The 21,041-nt window shown below is 40.0% G+C and overlaps 3 protein-coding genes across 3 annotated transcripts; all 3 read left to right on the top strand.

Annotated features, from left to right (window-relative positions):
• Positions 1 to 6,113: 6,113 nt before the first annotated feature.
• Positions 6,114 to 11,972, top strand: LOC119020245 (arrestin domain-containing protein 3-like). Its single transcript, XM_037099494.1, has 6 exons — positions 6,114 to 6,889; positions 6,967 to 7,033; positions 9,830 to 9,977; positions 10,105 to 10,207; positions 10,519 to 10,784; positions 11,001 to 11,972. Exons 1-6 carry the CDS (start codon positions 6,631 to 6,633, stop codon positions 11,115 to 11,117), a joined length of 960 nt encoding a protein of 319 aa, XP_036955389.1. The 5' UTR covers positions 6,114 to 6,630; the 3' UTR covers positions 11,118 to 11,972.
• Positions 11,973 to 13,736: 1,764 nt separating this feature from the next.
• Positions 13,737 to 16,611, top strand: LOC119018921 (arrestin domain-containing protein 3-like). Its single transcript, XM_037096951.1, has 6 exons — positions 13,737 to 13,998; positions 14,223 to 14,280; positions 14,517 to 14,667; positions 15,023 to 15,119; positions 15,347 to 15,603; positions 15,686 to 16,611. The coding sequence occupies exons 1-6, from the start codon at positions 13,743 to 13,745 to the stop codon at positions 15,890 to 15,892; spliced, it is 1,026 nt and encodes a 341-aa protein (XP_036952846.1). The 5' UTR covers positions 13,737 to 13,742; the 3' UTR covers positions 15,893 to 16,611.
• Positions 16,612 to 16,919: 308 nt separating this feature from the next.
• Positions 16,920 to 20,098, top strand: LOC119018920 (arrestin domain-containing protein 3-like). Its single transcript, XM_037096950.1, has 6 exons — positions 16,920 to 17,213; positions 17,446 to 17,506; positions 18,132 to 18,282; positions 18,464 to 18,560; positions 19,126 to 19,382; positions 19,460 to 20,098. The coding sequence occupies exons 1-6, from the start codon at positions 16,958 to 16,960 to the stop codon at positions 19,721 to 19,723; spliced, it is 1,086 nt and encodes a 361-aa protein (XP_036952845.1). The 5' UTR covers positions 16,920 to 16,957; the 3' UTR covers positions 19,724 to 20,098.
• The last annotated feature ends 943 nt before the right edge of the window (positions 20,099 to 21,041 follow it).

Below are 21,041 nucleotides of genomic sequence, written 5' to 3'. Positions count from 1 at the left end.
TAACCCTTTCCTCTCAACATACTTCGTAGTGGAAGAGGCAGATATTAAACACAAGATTTAAAGTATTTTGACTTTGGTTTAATTCTGAAGCTTAATTTCAATTGAATGTTTCCACCACTGAGACATTTGAGTTCATACAGATTTTGGCCAAAAGAAAAGATTGCCTTTTTAGGAAGCTCACTGTGGCCTATTCAATTTATTGTGGAGAGTCACAGAAGATGAGAGGATTGATACCACTCTTAAGTGTTTAGTAAATATGAGGATATCACCAGTGGCCAGTGAGATGAGCTTAGCATAAGGACTGGAAACAAGGCTCTGCCTGAAGGTAACAAAATCCACCTCGAAGCACCTCTGAAAGTCCCTTGTTTGCACATCATGTCTTTTCACAGGCGGTTGTTTCTAGGACTAACCCGTGTCTGTTTACAGTAACTTAGCTGGCATCATGCACGAGCTTTTCAGGTCTTTTTAGGTCATTTCAAAGTACATCCATCTCATTCATCTAAAATTAATACTTAAAGCTTAAATGTCACATTGATAACAAAAGTTTTACTAGAGCTTGGTTGGAGACCATCTGGCCGGACTAATGACAACTTGAATCTACCCCAAACCAGCAGTTTGAAATAGGGTTGGGCGATGTCTGCCGAATGGGCATATGATGTCTACTGTGAAACATAGTGATGGACAATGGCATTGTGGTTTATGAATTTGAGGCAATGTGTTGTCTTAAAGCAGCAGTTGTGTATTAGTTTGCCACTGTAGCCACAGCTTGTTTCCCGCTGTTGCTCAGACATGATGCCAAAAACAACGTTGGCTGACTAGCCAAGGAAGCTAAGCTAATAAGATTCTGTGTAAAAACGGCATGACTGAGAGAAACAGCGGCCCGCGGGAAAAGAAACACCGCTGCCACAAATTTAGCCGAGTGTCTTGGGTTCTCTTAACTGAGCTGGTGTAATAAGAAAATAATGAATGGGACATGGAGACATAATGTTAGTGCACAGAGCAGCAACATTCTTCTTTTCATTTCCTCTCCCCACATGTCACAAACAACAACAACTCTTGCCCTATGGCACCTCTGAGGGGACACTTCGCGGTCTGCGGCAGGGAGCTTTTTGCATCACGATGTTATCATGGTCAGGGGATTGGTAGTCAGTGGTAGTCAGCCATCATCGGCCCAATCCTAGTTCAAAGTGTTGCTGTCGGGTGTATATCAAAGACCCTGGCATAGCGATACAGAAAATAAGCACTGTAGAAGCATCAGATTGGTTAGATTACTGCGTTTAACTAATTAGACAAAATGACAATAGAAATAATTACGTTTGCTGATTTTACAAATCCCTGCAATGCGAATCACCTCTGAGGTGAATGTTAGCGTGATGTCAGGGTGAAGTCACTGCTCTCTGCCAAAAAACAGTGTGGCACGGAAAACCCTGTGAAAGGGCTAATTGTTTTTACACTTCCGTATTTGCACAAAGTATTAATGGTGTGCATAAGCTGCACTGATGGGTGGACATCTTCTTCCACTGAACAGAGAAGGGCTAGCTTTCGTCTGCGCTTCCCATCATTATGCAAAGCTAAGCTAACAGGCTGCTGGTGGAAACTTCATATTTAGATAATGATAGCAAACAACAACATCAAATGAGCCTATTTCCCAAAATGTCAGACTTTTCCTTTAGCGAATGTTTTATTACGAGTATTTAATGTGTAAGACGTGACATGACAACATTAGCAGTGACACATGTTCTTTCACTCAAATCCACCTATTCTGTTTTTATTTAATATCCCCCTGACCTTCTCGCCCCCTTCCCTGTCTTGTCCTTTTATCCATCCTGTATTTTACTTCCATTCCCTTTCACTTTTTTCAGCCCTCTTGTCCTCCCCTGTCTCCTTTCTCCTTCGCTTCCCCTCTACACTTTCGCCCTCTTACACCTCTGCCTCCTCTTCTCCTTTCCTTCCATCTAAATTGCAAATGGCAGCAGTGTCGACTGCCAGAGGAGCTCCTCAATGTCATTAGAGCTGACCCCGTGGATTAACTAGAGGAGAGAGGCGGTGTGTAGAAACTACAGATCAATAACGCAGCTTATCCTCTGGGTTCTTCTACTTCACTTTGGATTTAGGTCTGATAAGCTGAAACGTCTACTCCATTCCTGTACGACAAACAACAGAGTCTGCCTGGGTGACATAGCAAAAATAGGTGGGATAATGATGACAAAGCAGAGTGAGTTCAGGTAATTACTCCGTTTGACCTCACATAAAAAAGAAAAACGGATTGGAAACTTAAAAAAAATGTTGTGCACACCAGCTGCCTCATTATGGGAGCTGATGAGGGCAGAATCAGGATGCCTAGTATCAGACGAAGTACTGAACAAGGTTCAGTTTTATTTGAGATGAAGTCAAACACCATGAGTTTTTCAAAAAGAAATTAACCAAGAAAAACAAAAATAAAGTTGCCATCAAGACGGAAGTCCAACGAGTGCTGGACACGGCTGGATCCAAATACCAACCGCTGCCGACTGGTTGATCCAATTAACGGCGTGATGTGACATCTATGAGATAAAGAGATGGATGGAGAGATAGATGTGTGTGTGGGTGTGTGTGCAGCCGTCATACTGTGAGTGGTTGGTTTACCGACTTGGCAGGCAAATTCAAGTCACCGTGAGCTCAGCTGAACCTGATAGGTGCCCTTATCAGAGACAGCTAAAGCTAAAGCCTATAATAAATGGTCGTGTGTTTGAGTGCACTCGTCCAAAGACACACACACACACACACACATGCATGTCCAACATGTAGCTCAGCATCGAGAGATTGTGTTACTAAGACTCTTTTACTTGACAGCAGACCACTAATCTCCATCAAACTTCCACATTTACAGCAAGCGGCCGCCTCTCACAAGACCGCGCATGAAACATCTCACCTCCCGGAAGCCGATGTTCTCACGGTTGACAAAAGATTTGCCGCAGGGTCACACTATAACGTTAGGCTCAGGGCTTTGTGTCAAAGATCTGTTATTACACGTTAAAAATGCAACGGGGCTAGTGGCACACTGTGTATTGTCTCAATTTTTTCATCATTTCTTGTTAATTACTTTGATGAGTGAAAGTGATCAAAAACAAAAAAAACAAGTGTGGCCTGTGCTCTGCCTGACAGCTAATCAGTTAGCTCGACTTCCAGGAGTGTTGAGCCGCCGCCTGAGTCTCGCAGGACCATTTCAGCAAGAAATTCTTTCCACTGTTTGGAAGTCTTTGAAGAAGCTAATGGACAGTTAGACGGAATAACAGCAGTGATGATTAACGTGTGTTGATTGAAGTGGCCTCTGCCTCTTCCTGTTTCAAAATGCTACATTATGACTCTGATCTGAAGACCCACATGGTATACACTGAACCATTCAACAATGGCTGGAGGTCTTACAAACTTCATATTAATGGTTTGGTGTGATGGAAATGGTTTGAATTAACGTCCTAATATTCTTAAGCTGAATTCTCTCTAAAACATGAGTGAGTTAAACGTCTTTCAGCATTCACCACCAGAGGGGTGAGCGTGGTTGACTGAGCAATGTGCTACTTCCACACATCTGTAGCAGGCCATACACAATCTCCGACAAATCATTTGTACAATATGTTGTGCCTCGCCACACCTCGAAGAAAGTCTCATAATTTGAAGCAAGCTGCTGGCAGGTCTATCCCCGCCTCAAACAGAGCAAGACAGCAAGTATGAAAAGATGTGTGGTCCGGTTCACTTGTGCCAGGAGTTTTTATACACCTACGCTGTCAGTTTTAATGGGTCTTTATCAGCATTTTATGGCTGTATTGTGTACCATTAACCTATGAGAGGGCAGTTTAACTTCTTGTTATTAAAGCATTAAAAAACATCATGTTTACAGTACCACCATGAGTCTTATTCCAGGAATACTTCTGAAAGACCGGACCGCATATGGGAGAGGTATGACACACGGGTTTGAAATGACAAAGTCATGTTGTGAGTAAGTTCTCTACAGTCACGGTGTGTAACATGATGCAGAGACAGCTTCAGGATAAGGTATTCAGTGCCATCTGGTGGTTAACAAACAGGGTCAGCTCACTCCAAAAAGACGAGACAAAGACATTTTCTCACTTACACCTGGTGATGCCCAGACATGCCGACAGCTTCTGACCAATTTTCACATTCACTTCATCTCTGAGACGCCAAATAAATGTTAACGAATGAAACATGTTAATCTGTTAATGTGTTAATGCTGAAACATTGTCCCTATTCCTCTGGATTGATCTCAAGCCTTCACTGATTGGATAAAAAGACGGGCATTCTAGACTGTAAATTATTCACCATGAGAAGGATGGAGAAGATTTTACTGCTTTCAAATGTACCACAACATGCTTCCCAAAACCTGAGCATCATGTTGTGTTGCGGTGGTTGTTGGTGAATGTGCTGGTAAATGTTGAGCGTAAATATTCTATAAAAACATCTTCAGCATCTGCAATTTTGATGATTTGATGTAATATGAGGTAACGATAATATCGTATGAGGCAAGAGTAGAGAGAAAGTAGTAGTAGTAGTAGAAATATGTTCATGAGTCATGTTCAACCAATCCTGACTCATTCTGAACATACACTGTAAATATCTGTTAGTGAGCGCAAGAGCAGATGAATTTGAGCAGGGATTAGATAAGTCTAATTCTTAACCCATATTAATTGAATTTTTTAATCATTTATTTTATAATTATTAAATTCAATTAAATTAAATTATTAATTTATTCTTTTAAAATTTCACACAACTAATTCACACATTTAAACTTTAAATACGACACCTGTCAATCTCCACCAGGGGCCGCCACAAGATCAGATATCTGAAGAAGAGAGTGGAACTCTGAAACTACTCAAGCACGCAGCTGTAAATCACTGTCTTATTATGCACCATAATAAGATAATATAAGATTAATAAAGTTCTATCTTATTTATCTGTAGAAAGCTGTTTGCCATTTTCGTTGCTATTCTAGCTGATCAGTCCATCTAATGTATTACATTCTGAGTTTTCAGTGTATGCTGAACATATATATTATATCATGCATAGTAACAGTTTCCTGCACGTTGTAGACTGTTGTTTAACCTTAGTTTATAGACTACTGCAGGCCTACTTATCAGGTTGTATGTTAAAACTGTACATTTCACACCAGAATCTCCAGCAGACAGTTTTTTTTTCTTTTTTCTTTCCAAGTATTCCTATTTGTTGGTTCATGTTGCAAACCATTTTAATTGTTAAATTTTGCTTTTGAAGTGATGGGGACAAAAGTGTCCATGTCAAAGACTGGTGGTGACATGTCCTCAGCATCCCAGGTACAAATGACACCTGTGACCTGAGTGAGTAAAACCAAAACTACCGTTCAGCGGTGTATACATGAATGTGGAGGCAAGAAATTATATAAGTATTTTGTATTTTGAGCGAGCGGAACCAAAAACTACACTCCATTCTTAAACATGACATTTTCTTTTATCTAAAGCAAAATAAAGTCCTTCAAATCATTCTGGCTCTTTTGCAGGGCTCATACATGCTAAGCAACAGCAATTTGGTAGTTCACTGTCTTAACCAGCATTTAGAAGTCCATTTCAAAGATGTGTTTTAAAATGTCTTAACTGACAACCAGATATGAACATGAAAACATTAGTAATTCATATTAAATACATATATAAAAACAATTAAAAAGTTGTAAAACACACCACACTTTTTTCTCAGACAAAGTGAATCATGTTGCCGTTTATCATCTTCTGATCTCACATGATAAATTAATTCAATTCTTATAAAAACATTAACCTAATGACTTTATACTTGACATAATGCAATACATATACAGCACGCCAGGAAGAGAACTAGTGGTGTTTACATTTCACAAAGGAAAATGCAATTTGTGGGGTTAGGGTTAGATTCTTACTTAATCTTATTTCTATATATCTTTTTTTTCTATTCATACTTTTCTTATTACCTCTCCATACAGCGACAGTACAGTAGACGAGCATCTTTAATGAAGTTCTTTAAACTACTTAAAGTACTTCTGAGATTTTTTTTTTTTTTTTCCATGTGGGAAACATTATTGCGACAAAACATTGCACAAAACAAGCTGCTAATTATTTCAGGACGGAGGAAATGAGATGATCCTTACAATCATGTTTGTTGTTGCTGTTTCTACATAGTACATTAGTTAAATCGTGTAATGAAACACTTGATTTTATGTTTGAAAATCGATGAGTAAACCTCACGAAGAGAAAGAGTTTGGCGTGTACCATTTCACAAACATGTTTTGCAGTCACACTGGGACTTTCCTTGCAGGGCTGTTGGCTGGTGTTGCATTCTAAGGTAACCAGCAGCAGACAGGAGTGAGCTGCTGGTGTGAAGCGTGCTGCAGGTAACTTAAGGATTTGTTTACATGTGTGCACGAGACCTTCAGCTATCATGACAGGGTGACACTTGTGCGTCTCCGCCTGGAATCAGAGCTGGTCCTGCGCATGCGCAATACTGCACTCATTGTTTATTTTGAAACGGGTGTTCCCTTCGCTTTACCTTAACCAAACAGGCTGTTTCACCGCGAGGAAAGTTTTGCCTCCTCTTCGGATTGTTGTTAGTTCAGCCTCAACTCGAATCTCAGCGATGTTCGAGCAAAAGATCAAGTTCCTCAACATCAATCTGAACGCTCTGAACGAGAGGTGCACTTTCTCCAGTGGTGATCTGCTAACAGGAAACATCTCCTTCGAGCTCTCAAAGGAGACCACCGTTACTTCCATAACGATGGCAGTGAAAGGAAAGGCGCACGTGCACTGGTCCTCTGGTTCAGGGCGAAACCGGAGGAACTACACAGCAAATCTGGACTTCTTTAAATTACAAGGCGTCATCGTGCGAGGAAACAGCGGTAGGAAGTCACTGACACAGTCTGGACACGGTCAGTCATTGTTGAGCAGAGTCACTCAGTGTGTTTTCGTCTTGCAGCTGCTGGTGGGACGAAGCTTCAAGCTGGCACGCATGTGTATCCCTTCACATGTCAGCTCCCGCAGGGGTATGTGCGCCTGAGCTGCCCACTGTGGGAAGCCGTGTTGGCCAGAACTACACACTACACTTACACATACATACATACATACATACATACATACTGGTACTGAGCACTTTGTACATAAAGTGTGCAGCTCTCCCTGTCTCACACACGTACAGAGAAGTTACACTTGCCTAAAAGTAAAGATTTCTGTCCTAAAGTGTCCAAAGTATTTGTGAGAAAAAAAATGTACTTTAGTATCAGAAATAGGCTACAAATAAAAGTACATTATACATACATTTATGCGTACATGCTGCGTCATACGGGTCGACCATTCAATCATCTTTTTGTCAATCAGAATCAGTAGTCTTATTTTATTTATTTATTTATTTTTCATTAATTTATAAACGTGCTGCTGTGGCATGCAGATGCACATGCAGCAAGCAGTCTTTGAGTAGTAACTTAAAGTGATCCAGTAATGTCCTGCAGCAAAAGGAACTATAGCAGCCTCCAAAATGAGTGTAGTGAAAGCAGTGAAAGCAGAAAATAGAAATAGAACAATGTAACCAAGTGCAGTATTTGAGTAAATGTACTTTGTTGCATTCCACCACTGCCTGTTAGAAGCAGATATTCTCACCTCACTTAAAGATTCAGTATAGCAGTGGTTGAGAGGTTCACAAGCTGTGGTCCGGGCACATCCAGGGGTCCTTTATTCTCACTGTTTTTGTTCGTGATTGACCGATAAGATTTTTCTAAGAGCTGATACTGATTCCAGTTGTTAGTAATCAAAGGAGACAGAGATCCATATTTGGAACCAATATACATCTGATGTAGTCTCACAATTTATATCAGCCAGTGATTGAAAGTAACTAAATGCCACTCACTCAGGTACTGTAATTGAGTCCAATCTTTAGGTAGTTACTCACGTGTTTTATGTATATACTGAGTCCTGTTGTGCTCCGAGGTTTCTGCCTGTTAACAGGCAGTTACTAGCTCTTGCAGATTCAGATTATTCCGTGTTGATATTCTGTTACTTCTGACGTGCAACCAGTCAGATATTGTTGTGGGCGGAACATTGAGCGAGACCACAGAGTGGTGACTACAGACACAGAGAGGATGCTGCAACAGAGGCAGAGTAGCACATTTTTGAATTTCGTTATTTTTTTTTTAGCAATTGGACAAAGAAAATGCCAGTAATGATAGGAAATTCCAGATTAATCCAGATAATCAGCCAGGTTGAAACATTTTCTTATTTCGTGTCTGTATTTATTTTAAGCTTGGGAACCCAAGAAGGCTAGAGGCACAGGCATGTTCTGCTAATGGGGATTTGAATAAATACTTCCCATCAGTCTCGGAGTCCTTGACATGGAAACGTTTGATGACCTTTGCACTGCAGGCCTTCTGAAATCTGGTCACACTCCAATGTTAGCTCTGGATGTTGTGTGAGAGATCTGTTATTGGACAGGAAATCAGCTCTCGAGGCAAAAAACCCCAAAACAACAGGATTATTATCACACAATGTATCACTTCTGTTTGTTAGTTGCTTCGTATTCCTTCCTCTGCCCTATTTCGATGAATAAAAGCAAATAAAATCAAGGAAGAAAAGGGTGCCTGTGCTTTATGGGACAGCTCATCAATAAGCTCACCTTCCAGGAGTATCGAGTCACTGTGAATCTCCCAGTACGAGGAGATTAATGGACAGTTAGCTTTTATAACAGATGATGATTTACAATTTTTTAATTTTAGATCAAGACAATTTCAAAATGATCCATCTCATCAAACAGTGAATTTAAGCCTGAAGTCTCCCTAATAAACACTTAGGAAATATATTGAACAATTTTCTGCAGTGCAAAGGTCACAGATTTCCCCGTTTTGTGGGACTGATAAATTAATTCTGAATAGCCGCACGCTGTGGTGCTGCAGAGATGCCCCTCCGCAAAGATGGAAGACAACTAATGTCACATCATCCATTGAGATGTGATTCAAAAGGGATTATTCACACTTAGTTAAAGACATTACTCAATCCCAATATCAGTTAAAGTTATGGCAATATGATGTTTTGACCATATGTCTGTGTGGTTTAGTGTTTGCCAAAATCACATCACAGCTGTGTGTACAATGAATCTTTTGCAACATGCAGTAGATGCATACCACCAAAGGGCGACTATGGTGTACTGAGTAATGCACAGCTTTCTATACATCTGTAAAAAGCTAAGCACAAGTTCTGACTGGTCATTTGTGCAATATGTCCTCCCTCGCTCCACTGCAGAGAAAATCTCATAACTTAGAGGACACTGCTGGCAGGCTTCATGGTTGTATTGTGTACCATTGATCTGTCAAAGGGCAGTTATTGAAATATTAATAAACATTGTGTTTATAAAGCCACGGTGAAGCTTATTCAATGAGTAGTTCTGAAAGAACTGATGGGCATCTGGAAGAAATATTACATGTCATGTCACGTGTTTTCATGAAGTTCCATCTAGTAGTTAAATGACCACAGGGCCAGTTCACCCAAAGTGGACAACGACATGCAGTATTTTCTCACTTCCACAGAGTGATACCCCGGACATGCCAACAGCTTGTCTGGTATATTGATGTGCACAGATTACCATTACCTTTAGACTGATTACTAAACTGAGGCACGTCACTATTGTTTTCATCCACCATGTGATCGCAGGGCCCGAAGATGCTTTTACATGGTTTTCTCCGACATCTGAGCTTGTTGAATCTGTGTTCTGCACCAAGATGTTTGTATTGTCTCCAGGTTGGATCTGTCCTGATTATATCCAATTTTTGAAAAATATGTATTTTGTAACAACGCAGAGACTTCCCAACATCCTTCCATGGGGTTCATGGGCAGATAGTGTACACCTTGACAGTCAGCATCCACAGACCCTGGCATCTGTCCAAGGACATTGTGACCGAGCTCAGCTTCTTGAACCGCATTGATATCAACCAGCCGGTGCTGTCGGTGAGTGATTAGTAGGTGTTTGCTGCTATGTGGTGATGTAGAGAAGTGGGAGGGGGGATTGCTAACTGGTGTCATCAGATGCATTGATGTCCGTCCCTCACAACTCCTCTGTGTTGTTTTTCTGCAGGCTCCTCTCTCGGGCAGGAACAGTATGACAGTGTGCTTCCTGTGGTGTGCCTCAGGTCCCATCACAGTTACAGCCAGCTCAGAGAAAAAAGCCTTCACCCCTGGTATTGTATCCATCCATCCATCCATCTATCTATCTATCTATCTATCTATCTATCTATCTATCTATCTATCTATCTGTCTATCTATCTATCTATCTATCTATCTATCTATCTATCTATCTATCTGTCTATCTGTCTATCTATCTATCTATCTATCTATCTATCTACCTATCTACCTATCTATCTATCTATCTATCTATCTATACATCCATCCATCCATCCATCCATCCATCCATCCATCCATCCATCCATCCCATCATCATTATGATAGTGAGGCTTGAAAATTTTGAATTTTGCGTCTGCTCTTCCTTCAGGTGAAACTGCAAAAATAATTTGCGACTTCAGCAATGCTTCGTCTCGACTGGCTACCCCAAAGTTAAAACTGAAGCAGAAACAGGGCTTCTACACCCACAACAGGGTCAGCAGGAGGATTTATTTCAAAACCTTGAATTCCTCGATCGGTCAGCCCATCAGCCCTCACACCACTGACGTGCACACTGAGTTCATGCTCACTATACCCTCGTCTGCATCGCTGACCATCTCTAACTGTGATATCCTGGAGGTCGAATACTTTATTGAGGTTAGTACCAACGACACACTGATGTTCTGAAGGTGCAGACTTTTAAGATGCTGGAAGAAATTATTGATTCACTTGAAATACCTCTAAACAATATAATAACATGAAGTAATAATACTGTATGTGTTTTGATTTTCAGTGGATCAGAATTTGATCATTATCTGGTTCTTTAATACAGCCTCATGATGTCTGTGTCTTGTTTTCTTGTGTCTCCTATAGGTGAGCCTCAAAGTGTCGTATTCCTTTGAGGTCACAGTGATGATTCCCATCATCCTGTGCGATACCCCTGTAGACCCTCAGCCCCCACAATATTCATCAATAAATGTGTGCATATAGTGAATTGTTTTCAATTCAATATTACATACATGGAGGAATGCTTTCCTGTCGGGCTACACACTGTAATATCTCAGACTGGAGTTTAAGCTCTCAGGGTTTTAGTGTCAGACTGAGCGTTAAATGTTTACAGCTCAACACACAGTTTGTGTTGGAACTTTAGTTTTGTGATTTTTTTTTTTTAAGAATATGTCTCTTCTTCTGTTTTACTCATTTTGATGTTAATAAGCAGATTTTATTCTCTTGCAACATTCAGGTTTTATCTCTGTTTATGTTACTGTTGACTAATTGATGTATCTCCATGTGTTATAGTAACTACAGCTGGCCTTACTTTATTATATCATTGTACCACAACAAACAAATGTTTACTGTTTTAAAGAAAGAAAACTGAACACTCTGTTAAACACTCCTCCATGTTTTACTCCTTGACCGCTGTGTGTTCACAGGACCTATTTGAAATTGTTGTCAGTGTTGGTTCTCAAATTATATAAAATGTCATGTCAGGTTTAAAAGTTTATTCACCATGGTGTTTTTGTTATACAGCAAGTGACTATTCAGTATGTTAAATATAAGCCAAAGACACAAAGCTTGCTTTGATGAAACTCTCATAGCAGTTAAGTGCCTTTATTCAATTGCATGTGTTTTCTCCATTCACTGTGGATTATTGTAGAATTCTATCAGAAATGTGTGCCGTTTCATTGTATGACTGAGCAAACTGAAGGAGGGAAAATATATGTTACTGTTTGAATGTTGTTGCCACTTAAAGATACCAAAGATTGTATTATCAATGAGTATTTCCAATGTAGATTGTTACAGTTTGCATAAGAAATATGTCATTAAATCAAGTATGTGTTTGTAGTTGTTCTTATTTTTTCCTCTTAACTACCACAATGTATTTTATCCTGTTGTGTTGTCACATAGTTGTTGGTAGTTTAACTGTGTATATTACCGTACTCTGTAATCTGACTAAATTAATAGTTGGAGCGCACTAAGGGGTGAATGTAATCTATATGATGATGATGATGATGATTATAGTGATAATGATGACAAAGACCTACCATGCAAACAGCTGAATTCTTGGCTGAACTGATTCAACACAATGCACCACACTGTATCAAACGTTTTGCTCCCTTCGACAGAGAAAAACGCTGCAAGTAACATGGAAGCTAAATTCACTTTTTTTTTTTGCCTTGTTATGCGTCATTGCGGACACCATCAGCGTTATTGCTTTTCAGGCAGTTGTGTTGTTGGCCAAGGGTGCCATGTCAACCCATTCACCTTCCAGATCCCTGCACAGTGAGTTTTCTCTAAAAACACCAAAACACATGTGATTTGTTCTTTATGATGTTATATTGTATTATATTATATCATATTATCAATTATTATAATAATTACATAGTCATTAAATATATATGTGTTTCTTCGTGTAGTTATTATCAACAAGCATTTATCACACTGATAACAATCTTTAATTTTCACTTGAGCTGTGAGTATCAGCCTTACACAGCTAATTATAGTGACACTGAAAGAGTTTCTTCCATCAGGTTGTTTGACTCCCGAATTCATCCCCAGAATTCCACCTTAAATAATATACATTTTCAAGTCTCACTGAGTACATATAACATCTAACCATTTTTCCTACATCTCGTTTTTGCTTAGCGTCCACTAATTTGTTCTTAACCAGTGACAATTTTATTTATTGATTTAGTGGTTTATTATCATAACTGTATTCCCTGTCAACGGCCTTATGTTCTGAAATGTATGGACATTTTTTTAAAGATTCAAATGTTAAGCTGATATTATCAATTCTAAGGGTATATTTATTTTAATGGTTTCACATTTAACAAATAGAAAATGGAGGTTTACTGACAACAAGTAGTCTAATAGACTTTTGACCGCACTGTATTTCACAAAGTTTCTGTAAATGAAAATATAAAACCTGGCATAAAACAACAACGTCACTATCAAAGTGGAAGTCAGTCATAGATAGCACCAGCTATGGACTTTAACATCAGATTATGTCATGCACTTGTGATTATACTCAAGTGGAATATAATAAGATGAGTCATGATTTACTGCACAGGGTGCAGACTCAACATGGAAAAAAAAATATGCTCATTGTAAGCAGACATTTTTGTATCTGTATAAATAAGGGTTTACTTGGTTTTAATGTGTTTCCTTGCTGTCGTACTAAGAACTGCATATCAGAATGACATTTAAGGGTGATTAGGGAAACTTTCACACATTTCTTCAGAAATATACACATATATTCACTTACATTGTGGTGCATCAGACATCAGGTGAACTGCAGAACCACTGAACAACAGTCCACTCGCCATTCTCCCATCTGGCAAGCGGTACAGAAGTATCCATGGCTGTACCACCAGACTATAGACTGTAAGACTCCTCAATTCAGTCCCCACATTCCACCATGAAATACAACATTTCTAGACTGTGAATTGATGCATTATGAAGTAGCATAACTACTATGACATCTGTTTCTTATCAGTGACAAACACTTATTGATGTTGTGGATTAATTATTAGTGTCTCTGTCTCTGACACACCTACCAGCATATAAAATCTCTGTTCTCACTGGCCTCACTTACAGCTTTGATCGGTGATCAGCATGTTAAGTACCATCAAGAGCTTTTCAGTGGGATATAACCCCATAAACCAAAACAATATTTTCACCAGTGGAGATTGCATTGCAGGGCAAATTACACTGGAGCTGGCAAAAGAGTGCGAAATATATTCGCTCTGTGTTAAGCTTAAGGGAAAAGCAGAAGTCAGCTGGGTGGAACCAGATGGGAAAAAAAGCAAAACCTACCATGCCAAAGAGAAGTACTTCAGCATCAAGCAAGTTATCATTGAGGAGAGCAAAGGTAGGTGAACCAATGATGACTGAGGCAACCTGCTGCAACATGACATGGAGCCTGCTGCGCTAAGACTTAAGGATGCACAGGAGGTCAAAGGAGGGCAGATGTTTTTTGTGCCTTTGTGACCAACTCACACTTATAGTGAACACAGGTTAAAACAGGAGGCTTGTTCTTACTTTTTCTCCCAAACCTTGATGGAAGCCTTATTAAAGCACTTTATTGTCTTTCAGGCAGTATCAATAGCAAGGGCTGCCATGTCTACCCGTTCACCTTTCAGATCCCTGCACAGTGAGTCTCGCTTTTTAAAAAAAAAATATTTGTGCCTCTAAACATAAACACATTATTGTTTGTTCTCTTTTTACATTTCATTACACACATTTAACATTTACATTAATAACGAGCATCTGTAATACTACAATCTTTTGCTTTACCATGTAGTTCCTCTTGATGCTTTTTGAGAATCAGCTTTTGACAATCCAAGCATAATGCCGATGTTGTTGTTTTTTTTACACCACATCTTGCAGAGACCTGCCGTCCTCCTTCCAAGACACATACGGAAAGATCGTGTACACACTGGAGGCCAACCTGAGCAGGTCGATGAGAGCGGACAGCAAAGCTAAGACGCAGTTCACCATCAGACACAATGAGAGGCTGTACAGTGATCCATCACTGATGGTACATACACACGCACAAAAGCATGTCCAATCTGTTTGACTTTGACGCAACTGCTAATTTAAGAAAGATAAGCTGTTTATTTATTGATCACCCCTGGTAGAAATTTGCAGATAACACAGCAGTAGAGAGGGAAATAAGCAGCAGCACAAGACCAAGTCTCAAAAAATAGAGACAATAGTAAAGAGATATTGGAAAGAACAAAATAACAATTTGAATGAAAAATATAATAACAAACTATTTTAATAAATTAAACATATTATATACAGTAACTGTCCTTGGGTGTGCATGACGTGTGCAATATATAATAAATGTGCCTGTGCAATGTGCTTGAGATAATGAAATTGTGTCCTGTCAGAGCCGACAGCAGGACATCACTGAGAAGAAACTGAAGCTCTTCTCATCAGGAACAGTGAGCATGGATGCAAATATTGAGCGAACAGGCTTCCACCAAGGTAACTTTTGACCAAATGGATTATCTGAAATTACTGAATTCATTGCCTTCTGAAAACATTATATACTGTCAATAATGAAGTGGTGTTAATTGGCCATGTGTCTCCAGCTAATGCAGAGGTTAACAGCTGTAGTTTTGTAACACAAATATTGAATGCAGTATAGGATTATTGCTGTCCATCACTCATGTTTAGGGGGATTGTATACTAAATGCTTCTCTGTTTCGCAGGAGAAGGCATAAAGGTCGTGGCCTCCATTAACAACAAATCGTCCCGTGACATTAAGCCCAAGTACATGTTGTATATGAAGATTAGTTACTTTGCGAAGGGGAAGAGGAAACTTGATCGCAAAAAAATACTGAAGGAGATGGGCGACCCCATCCCACCTTCTGCAGATCAGACTGTCACCAGGGTCATCACCATCCCTCCTGACATGTGTGTGTCCATCTTAAACTGTGACATCCTCAGAGTGGAGTACAGACTCAAGGTGTGTATCTCTCTCCACAAAATATGTCAGCATGTCTTTATGATGCATGATCCTTATAACAAGTATGATGTCTCCACCACAGGTCTACCTGGATGTCAAGTACGCTGTTGACCCTGAGATCAAGTTCCCCGTGGTCATCCTGCCCGCTTTACAGGGTCCTGATGGGGACATACCAGGAGGAACCAGCTTCCTACAAAACCCACCAGCCTCTGGCCCTTTTGCTACACCTCCACCCTATGAGGCATATGGGATGTACCCCGTATTAAAAGATTCCACTGAAAAATTATAGACTCTCGAATATAGATTTGGCATCACAAAGTTTTGTCTTTTCTAAAATATTTGGGATTAATGAGAATCTTCAGAGTGGGGATGAAGGCAGTTGATTAGCTCTTGTATCATTTGGTTGTCTGTAAAAAAAATCTTTCGTTACCTGATCTTATATTATGTTTAATGAGGAATACTGACATGTCGCAAATTATGTCATGGCAAATGTGTATTTTGCTATGCTTGCCACCTGAATATCAACAATACAATGCAAATGTGCACAATCTACTGTTCCTTGTTTTAGAGATCACCTAGTGCCACACAGACAAAATGCAGTTTGCAGTCTCTCTGGTGTCAACACAAGACTTGTATAAATACATTTGTACTTTGGAAACTATAATAACGTTGTATTAGACAATCTCTTTTTCAAAAGCGTGATACAATTATAGCCTACAATATCACAGTGTAGAAATAGATCTGTATTAAAAACATCCTCATGTAAGGGAACAAAGGCACCCCTCTGAGTCCAGCTACTCTAATGCATAATCTTTATGGCATAATGGTTAATAAGAATATAAACCAATTCAAACTAAAGATAAGCCTTCAGTCCCAAGATGTTACCAAACTCTCCTGGACATTTGACGAGTGTATTTTTTCCGATTGAAAATAAAATCCGATTGAGTCACATGCTGGCTGTGGTCATACCTGTCGGCCAAATATGACATCATCTCACTATAGAGGGCTCAACACACACACACACACACACACACACACACACACACACACACACACACACACACACACACACAGTCATGAGTCATGAGTCCTCAGTAATTGGTGACCTGTAGTTTACCCACCAGGTTACAGTAATCATTCTGTTAAACAACTGTGCTGTAAACCCAGACATAAATTAACCTTGGAAACCAGAGCATTGATTCCATGTACTCATTATTTCCAGCAACATGATCAGCTCACATTATCTGATTATCTGATCTGCACACAGACACACCTCCCACCTCTCAGCTTATAAAACTTCCGTCCTCACTGTCTTACCTGGCACTTTGCCTTACTTACAGCTGTGCTGGTCATCATGTCGAGTAGTGTCAAAAGCTTTTCAGTGGGATATAATCCCATTAACAAAAGCAATATTTTCACCAGTGGTGATTGTATCACAGGACAAATTACGCTGGAAATGGAGAAAAGATGCACTATAGATTCACTCTGTATAAAGCTGAAAGGAAAAGCAGAGGTCAAGTGGACTGAACAGCATGGAAAACAAAGCGTAACATACTATGCCAAAGTGAAGTACTTCAGTATCAAGCAGTTTGTCATTGAGAAGGGCAAGGGTAAGTCAGCTACTTACTACTGACATTCACATTTAACCTAGCAGTGTTGTTTTTATCCTGCATTAAGGGAGTTTGTACATACAACAAGACATGCAGTATGGTATCCTTCTGTGTTAGCTCTGCATTAACCTTTTCCAGTCAAAGTGGACAAGAGTAGTCTAAGAACTAGAAACAAACCTTTACGATAAACAAACTTTGCCATATTCAGTTATGTAACTTTATTGCTTTTCAGGCAATACAACTCTTGGCCAGGGCTGCAATGTGTACCCGTTCACCTTCCAGATCCCTGCACAGTGAGTTTTCTTTTAAACATAGTCTAAAAAACAATTGTATGTCTCTACAACACGTAGAATTATCTCTTCATTTTGATCATTCATCATCTACATCAGGGGTCACCAACCTTTTTGAAACTGAGATCTACTCCATGGATACTGAGTCATACGAAGGGCTACCAGTTTGATACACTCTTCTGAAATAACAAATTTGCTCAGTTTGCCTTTAGTTATATATGATTATTAATGATATAAATATTAATTAATATTAATGCTACTCATCTATGTGAAGACACTGATCACGTTAATGATTTCTCACAATAATTATCAACAATGACTTAACAAGGTAGGAAACAGATAATATCAATATTCAATTTTAATTTTTAGAACAGGCCTGAGGGCTACTCATGTGGTCCTTGGGGGCTACCTGGTGCCCGTGGGCACCGTGTTGGTGACCCCTGATCTACATTATCTGTCATAAGATATAAACAAATTGTAATTTCCACTTGACATGAGTAGCTTTATAGTGTAGTTTATCTTGATGCTTTGTAAGTATCAACCTTAAACAATCTTATGGTGCCACTGAAGGAGGATTACTGTCACTCATCCAGTCTCTTCTGTACATTGTCTTTGTCTTCACATGAAGAGAACTGCCGTCCTCCTTCAAAGACACGTACGGAAAGATCGTGTACACGCTGGAGGCCAACCTGAGCAGGTCGATGAGAGTAGACAGCAGAGTTAAGGAGAAGTTCACCCTCAGTCACAACTGGAACCTGAACAGCGATCCGACACTGATGGTACCGAGCCGCCATACAGTGCACACACACACACACACACACACACACACACACACACACACACACACACACACACACACACACACACGCACACTCACAAATGCATGTCTGTTTGCTATGTGACACTGCCACACTGATGAGAATAACACCACCTCTAAGTCATTTATCATTTGCCTGTCAGAGTCCGCAGCAGGACATCACTGAGAAGAAACTGAGGCTCTTCGCGTCAGGAACAGTGAGCATGGATGCAAACATTGAGCGAACGGGCTTCCACCAAGGTAACTTTCGACCAAATGGATCCGACATTATTGAATCAAGCATTAATGTCACAGAGCATCTTAACAGTGCTGCAGCAAAAGAAAAAATGTTTGCACTTGAAGTGTGCAGAGCTCAAAGCCCCTTTGCTCACAGAAAAGCGTTGTGGTCCATAGTTAAGACAACTGCAAATGAGGCATGTAACAACTGTAATGGCCAAGAGATTGTCCCAATATCTTCTCTCAGTTGGAGGGATCAACGCATGGAATGATTGTAAGTTTTAATTGAGGTGCTAGCTTATTTGCTTTGGGGTGTTTGTATAGTTTGGCAAACCTAGCCGGAGGGCTTGGTGGTCCAGAAGAGGATTTGAAAGACCATTCAAGTACTTTGCCTTCTGACGCAGCACATATTATAATTTGTTGCATCTACAACTAATGCAGGGGTTTACGTTAACAGTAGGCCTTTGTAATGTATGATATTGTACGCGGCCTGGTGTTACTGCTGTATGTCACTCATGTGTGCAGTCATGGGATATTCAATGTGCTGTGATTACAAGCATTGTGTATTATGTGCTGCTTTGTTTCACAGGAGAAGGCATAAAGGTTGTGGCATCTATTCACAACAAGTCGTCTCGTGATATAAGACCCAAGTACTGTTTGTACAAGAAGTGTAGCTACTTTGCGAAGGGGAAGAGGAAAGTCCAAACCAAAGACATCCTGAAGGAGGTGGGCGACCCCATCCCACCTTCTGCAGGTCAGACTGTCACCAGGGTCATCACCATCCCTCCTGACACGTGTGTGTCCATCTTAAACTGCATCATCCTCAGAGTGGAGTACAGACTCAGGGTGTGTATCTCACTCCACAAAACATGCCAGCATGTCTGTGTGTCCGATAAGTGATGCTGACTACTTTCCCACCACAGGTCTATCTGGATGTCAAGTACGCTTCAGACCCCGAGATCAAGTTCCCCGTGGTCATCCTGCCCGCTTTACAGGGTCCTGACGGGGAACATCTTCCTGCTTATCCAACCTACGGATCTGAAGGCTATGCAGTTGCAGGCTCAGACATGCCGGGAGGAACCGGCTTCTTCCAAAACCAAACAGCCTGTGGCCCTTTTGCTCCACCTCCACCCTATGAGACATACAGGACGTACCCCCGCCTGAGTGATTTCAATGAAAAATCATAGAAGATCAAATATAGATTTGGATGGTGTAAATTCACAGTATGACACATGACTTCAAATCAGGGACTACAGTGTTGCAGTATCAATTACAGTGTCGATTTTTGCTTAGTCCCTGTTGTCCAGGCCAAACGGCAAGAACAATGACAATTTAAAGATTTGTCTTTTTAGAAGATTTGTGATAACTATAAGAATCTCAAGAGTAGGAATAAAGGAGTTGATCCCTGGGATGATTTAAATGCCAGTGAATTACTTTCTCTACTTGAGCTTGTGTTTAGTGACAAACACTGACATTTTGTAGGTTATGTCAGAAATAATATGTACATATTTGCTTTGCCTGCTTCTTGAACATGTAGAATAAATACTACTCTGCCAAAATAACATGTCTCTTTTGCAAAATCTTTTATTCCAGAGACCTCACAGCACCATACAGAGAAACACAGTTTTAACTCACACTCTGACTAAAGTGTACTTTGAAAACCAGATGGATTTTTACAATATGGAATCCAACCTCTTTGCCACCAGCTGCAATATATGGGACTCATTACCATGAATAAAGATACGGGTTCTGACAAACAGCCTCTTATAAGGAACAGAGTTAATGAAAATGAAAATAGGAAATATTCAAAAAGCTGCAAACACACTTCATAATCATACAATGATATTAATTATTCTCCCTTGAACTATATCTTCATTTAAAAATATAAAGATGGTAAAAATCACAAATGGAATGATGTCAAACGCACATTGTGTAAGGCGCCCACCTAAATGGGTCAACGACTATAGCTATATCTATATTACAAGATGCTGTCAAACTCTACTGAACATTTGACAGGTGTATTTTTCCTTCCACTGGAAAATAAAATCTCACTGAGTCACATGCTGGCTGTGGTCATAGTTCATGAGATTGGGCTCATGTCCCTAATGATCAAACGAGGGTCAAAAGACACACTAGGTGATAACGGCCGTACTTAAGATAGTTGATGGAAAGAATTGTAAATGTTCCGTTGTGCTTACAATGTTTTGCTATGTTTGATCCATATTTGTAAGTCTGATAGTATTCAGTAGTATTTATATTATTTACATGTCTTGGTTTTTCATAATCACAGCATGCAGCGCGTAATAAATGTTTGCTACAAACCTTCATAATGACGATATCCAACAACAGTCATAAACAGCGCGCTGTCAGAGAGTCAGGTGGCCTCGTGGCTCAGATGACACTCTGATGACATAACGACAGTCCTGTAACTCCTACCATAAGGAATTTTGCATGTTGGGGCTTTGTTGACAGTGTCAGCAAAAGGTTGACTGAGTTATGGTCACT

The sequence above is a fragment of the Acanthopagrus latus genome, chromosome 5, assembly GCF_904848185.1.
Source record: "Acanthopagrus latus isolate v.2019 chromosome 5, fAcaLat1.1, whole genome shotgun sequence".
Lineage (NCBI taxonomy): Eukaryota > Metazoa > Chordata > Actinopteri > Spariformes > Sparidae > Acanthopagrus > Acanthopagrus latus.
This window is presented reverse-complemented; position numbering and strand designations above follow the sequence as displayed.

What these genes read in the sequence shown, in the direction of transcription:
- LOC119018920 (XM_037096950.1), top strand. Translation starts at nt 16,958, where the DNA reads ATGTCGAGTAGTGTCAAAAGCTTTTCAGTGGGATATAATCCCATTAAC. An exon ending in ACCTTCCAGATCCCTGCACA is followed by an intron (nt 17,507 to 18,131) that starts GTGAGTTTTCTT and finishes CTTCACATGAAG; the next exon opens with AGAACTGCCGTCCTCCTTCA. An exon ending in GCGAACGGGCTTCCACCAAG is followed by an intron (nt 18,561 to 19,125) that starts GTAACTTTCGAC and finishes TTTGTTTCACAG; the next exon opens with GAGAAGGCATAAAGGTTGTG.
- LOC119020245 (XM_037099494.1), top strand. Translation starts at nt 6,631, where the DNA reads ATGTTCGAGCAAAAGATCAAGTTCCTCAACATCAATCTGAACGCTCTG. An exon ending in CATCGTGCGAGGAAACAGCG is followed by an intron (nt 6,890 to 6,966) that starts GTAGGAAGTCAC and finishes TTCGTCTTGCAG; the next exon opens with CTGCTGGTGGGACGAAGCTT. An exon ending in AGGTCGAATACTTTATTGAG is followed by an intron (nt 10,785 to 11,000) that starts GTTAGTACCAAC and finishes TGTCTCCTATAG; the next exon opens with GTGAGCCTCAAAGTGTCGTA.
- LOC119018921 (XM_037096951.1), top strand. Translation starts at nt 13,743, where the DNA reads ATGTTAAGTACCATCAAGAGCTTTTCAGTGGGATATAACCCCATAAAC. An exon ending in ACCTTTCAGATCCCTGCACA is followed by an intron (nt 14,281 to 14,516) that starts GTGAGTCTCGCT and finishes CACATCTTGCAG; the next exon opens with AGACCTGCCGTCCTCCTTCC. An exon ending in ACAGTGATCCATCACTGATG is followed by an intron (nt 14,668 to 15,022) that starts GTACATACACAC and finishes GTGTCCTGTCAG; the next exon opens with AGCCGACAGCAGGACATCAC.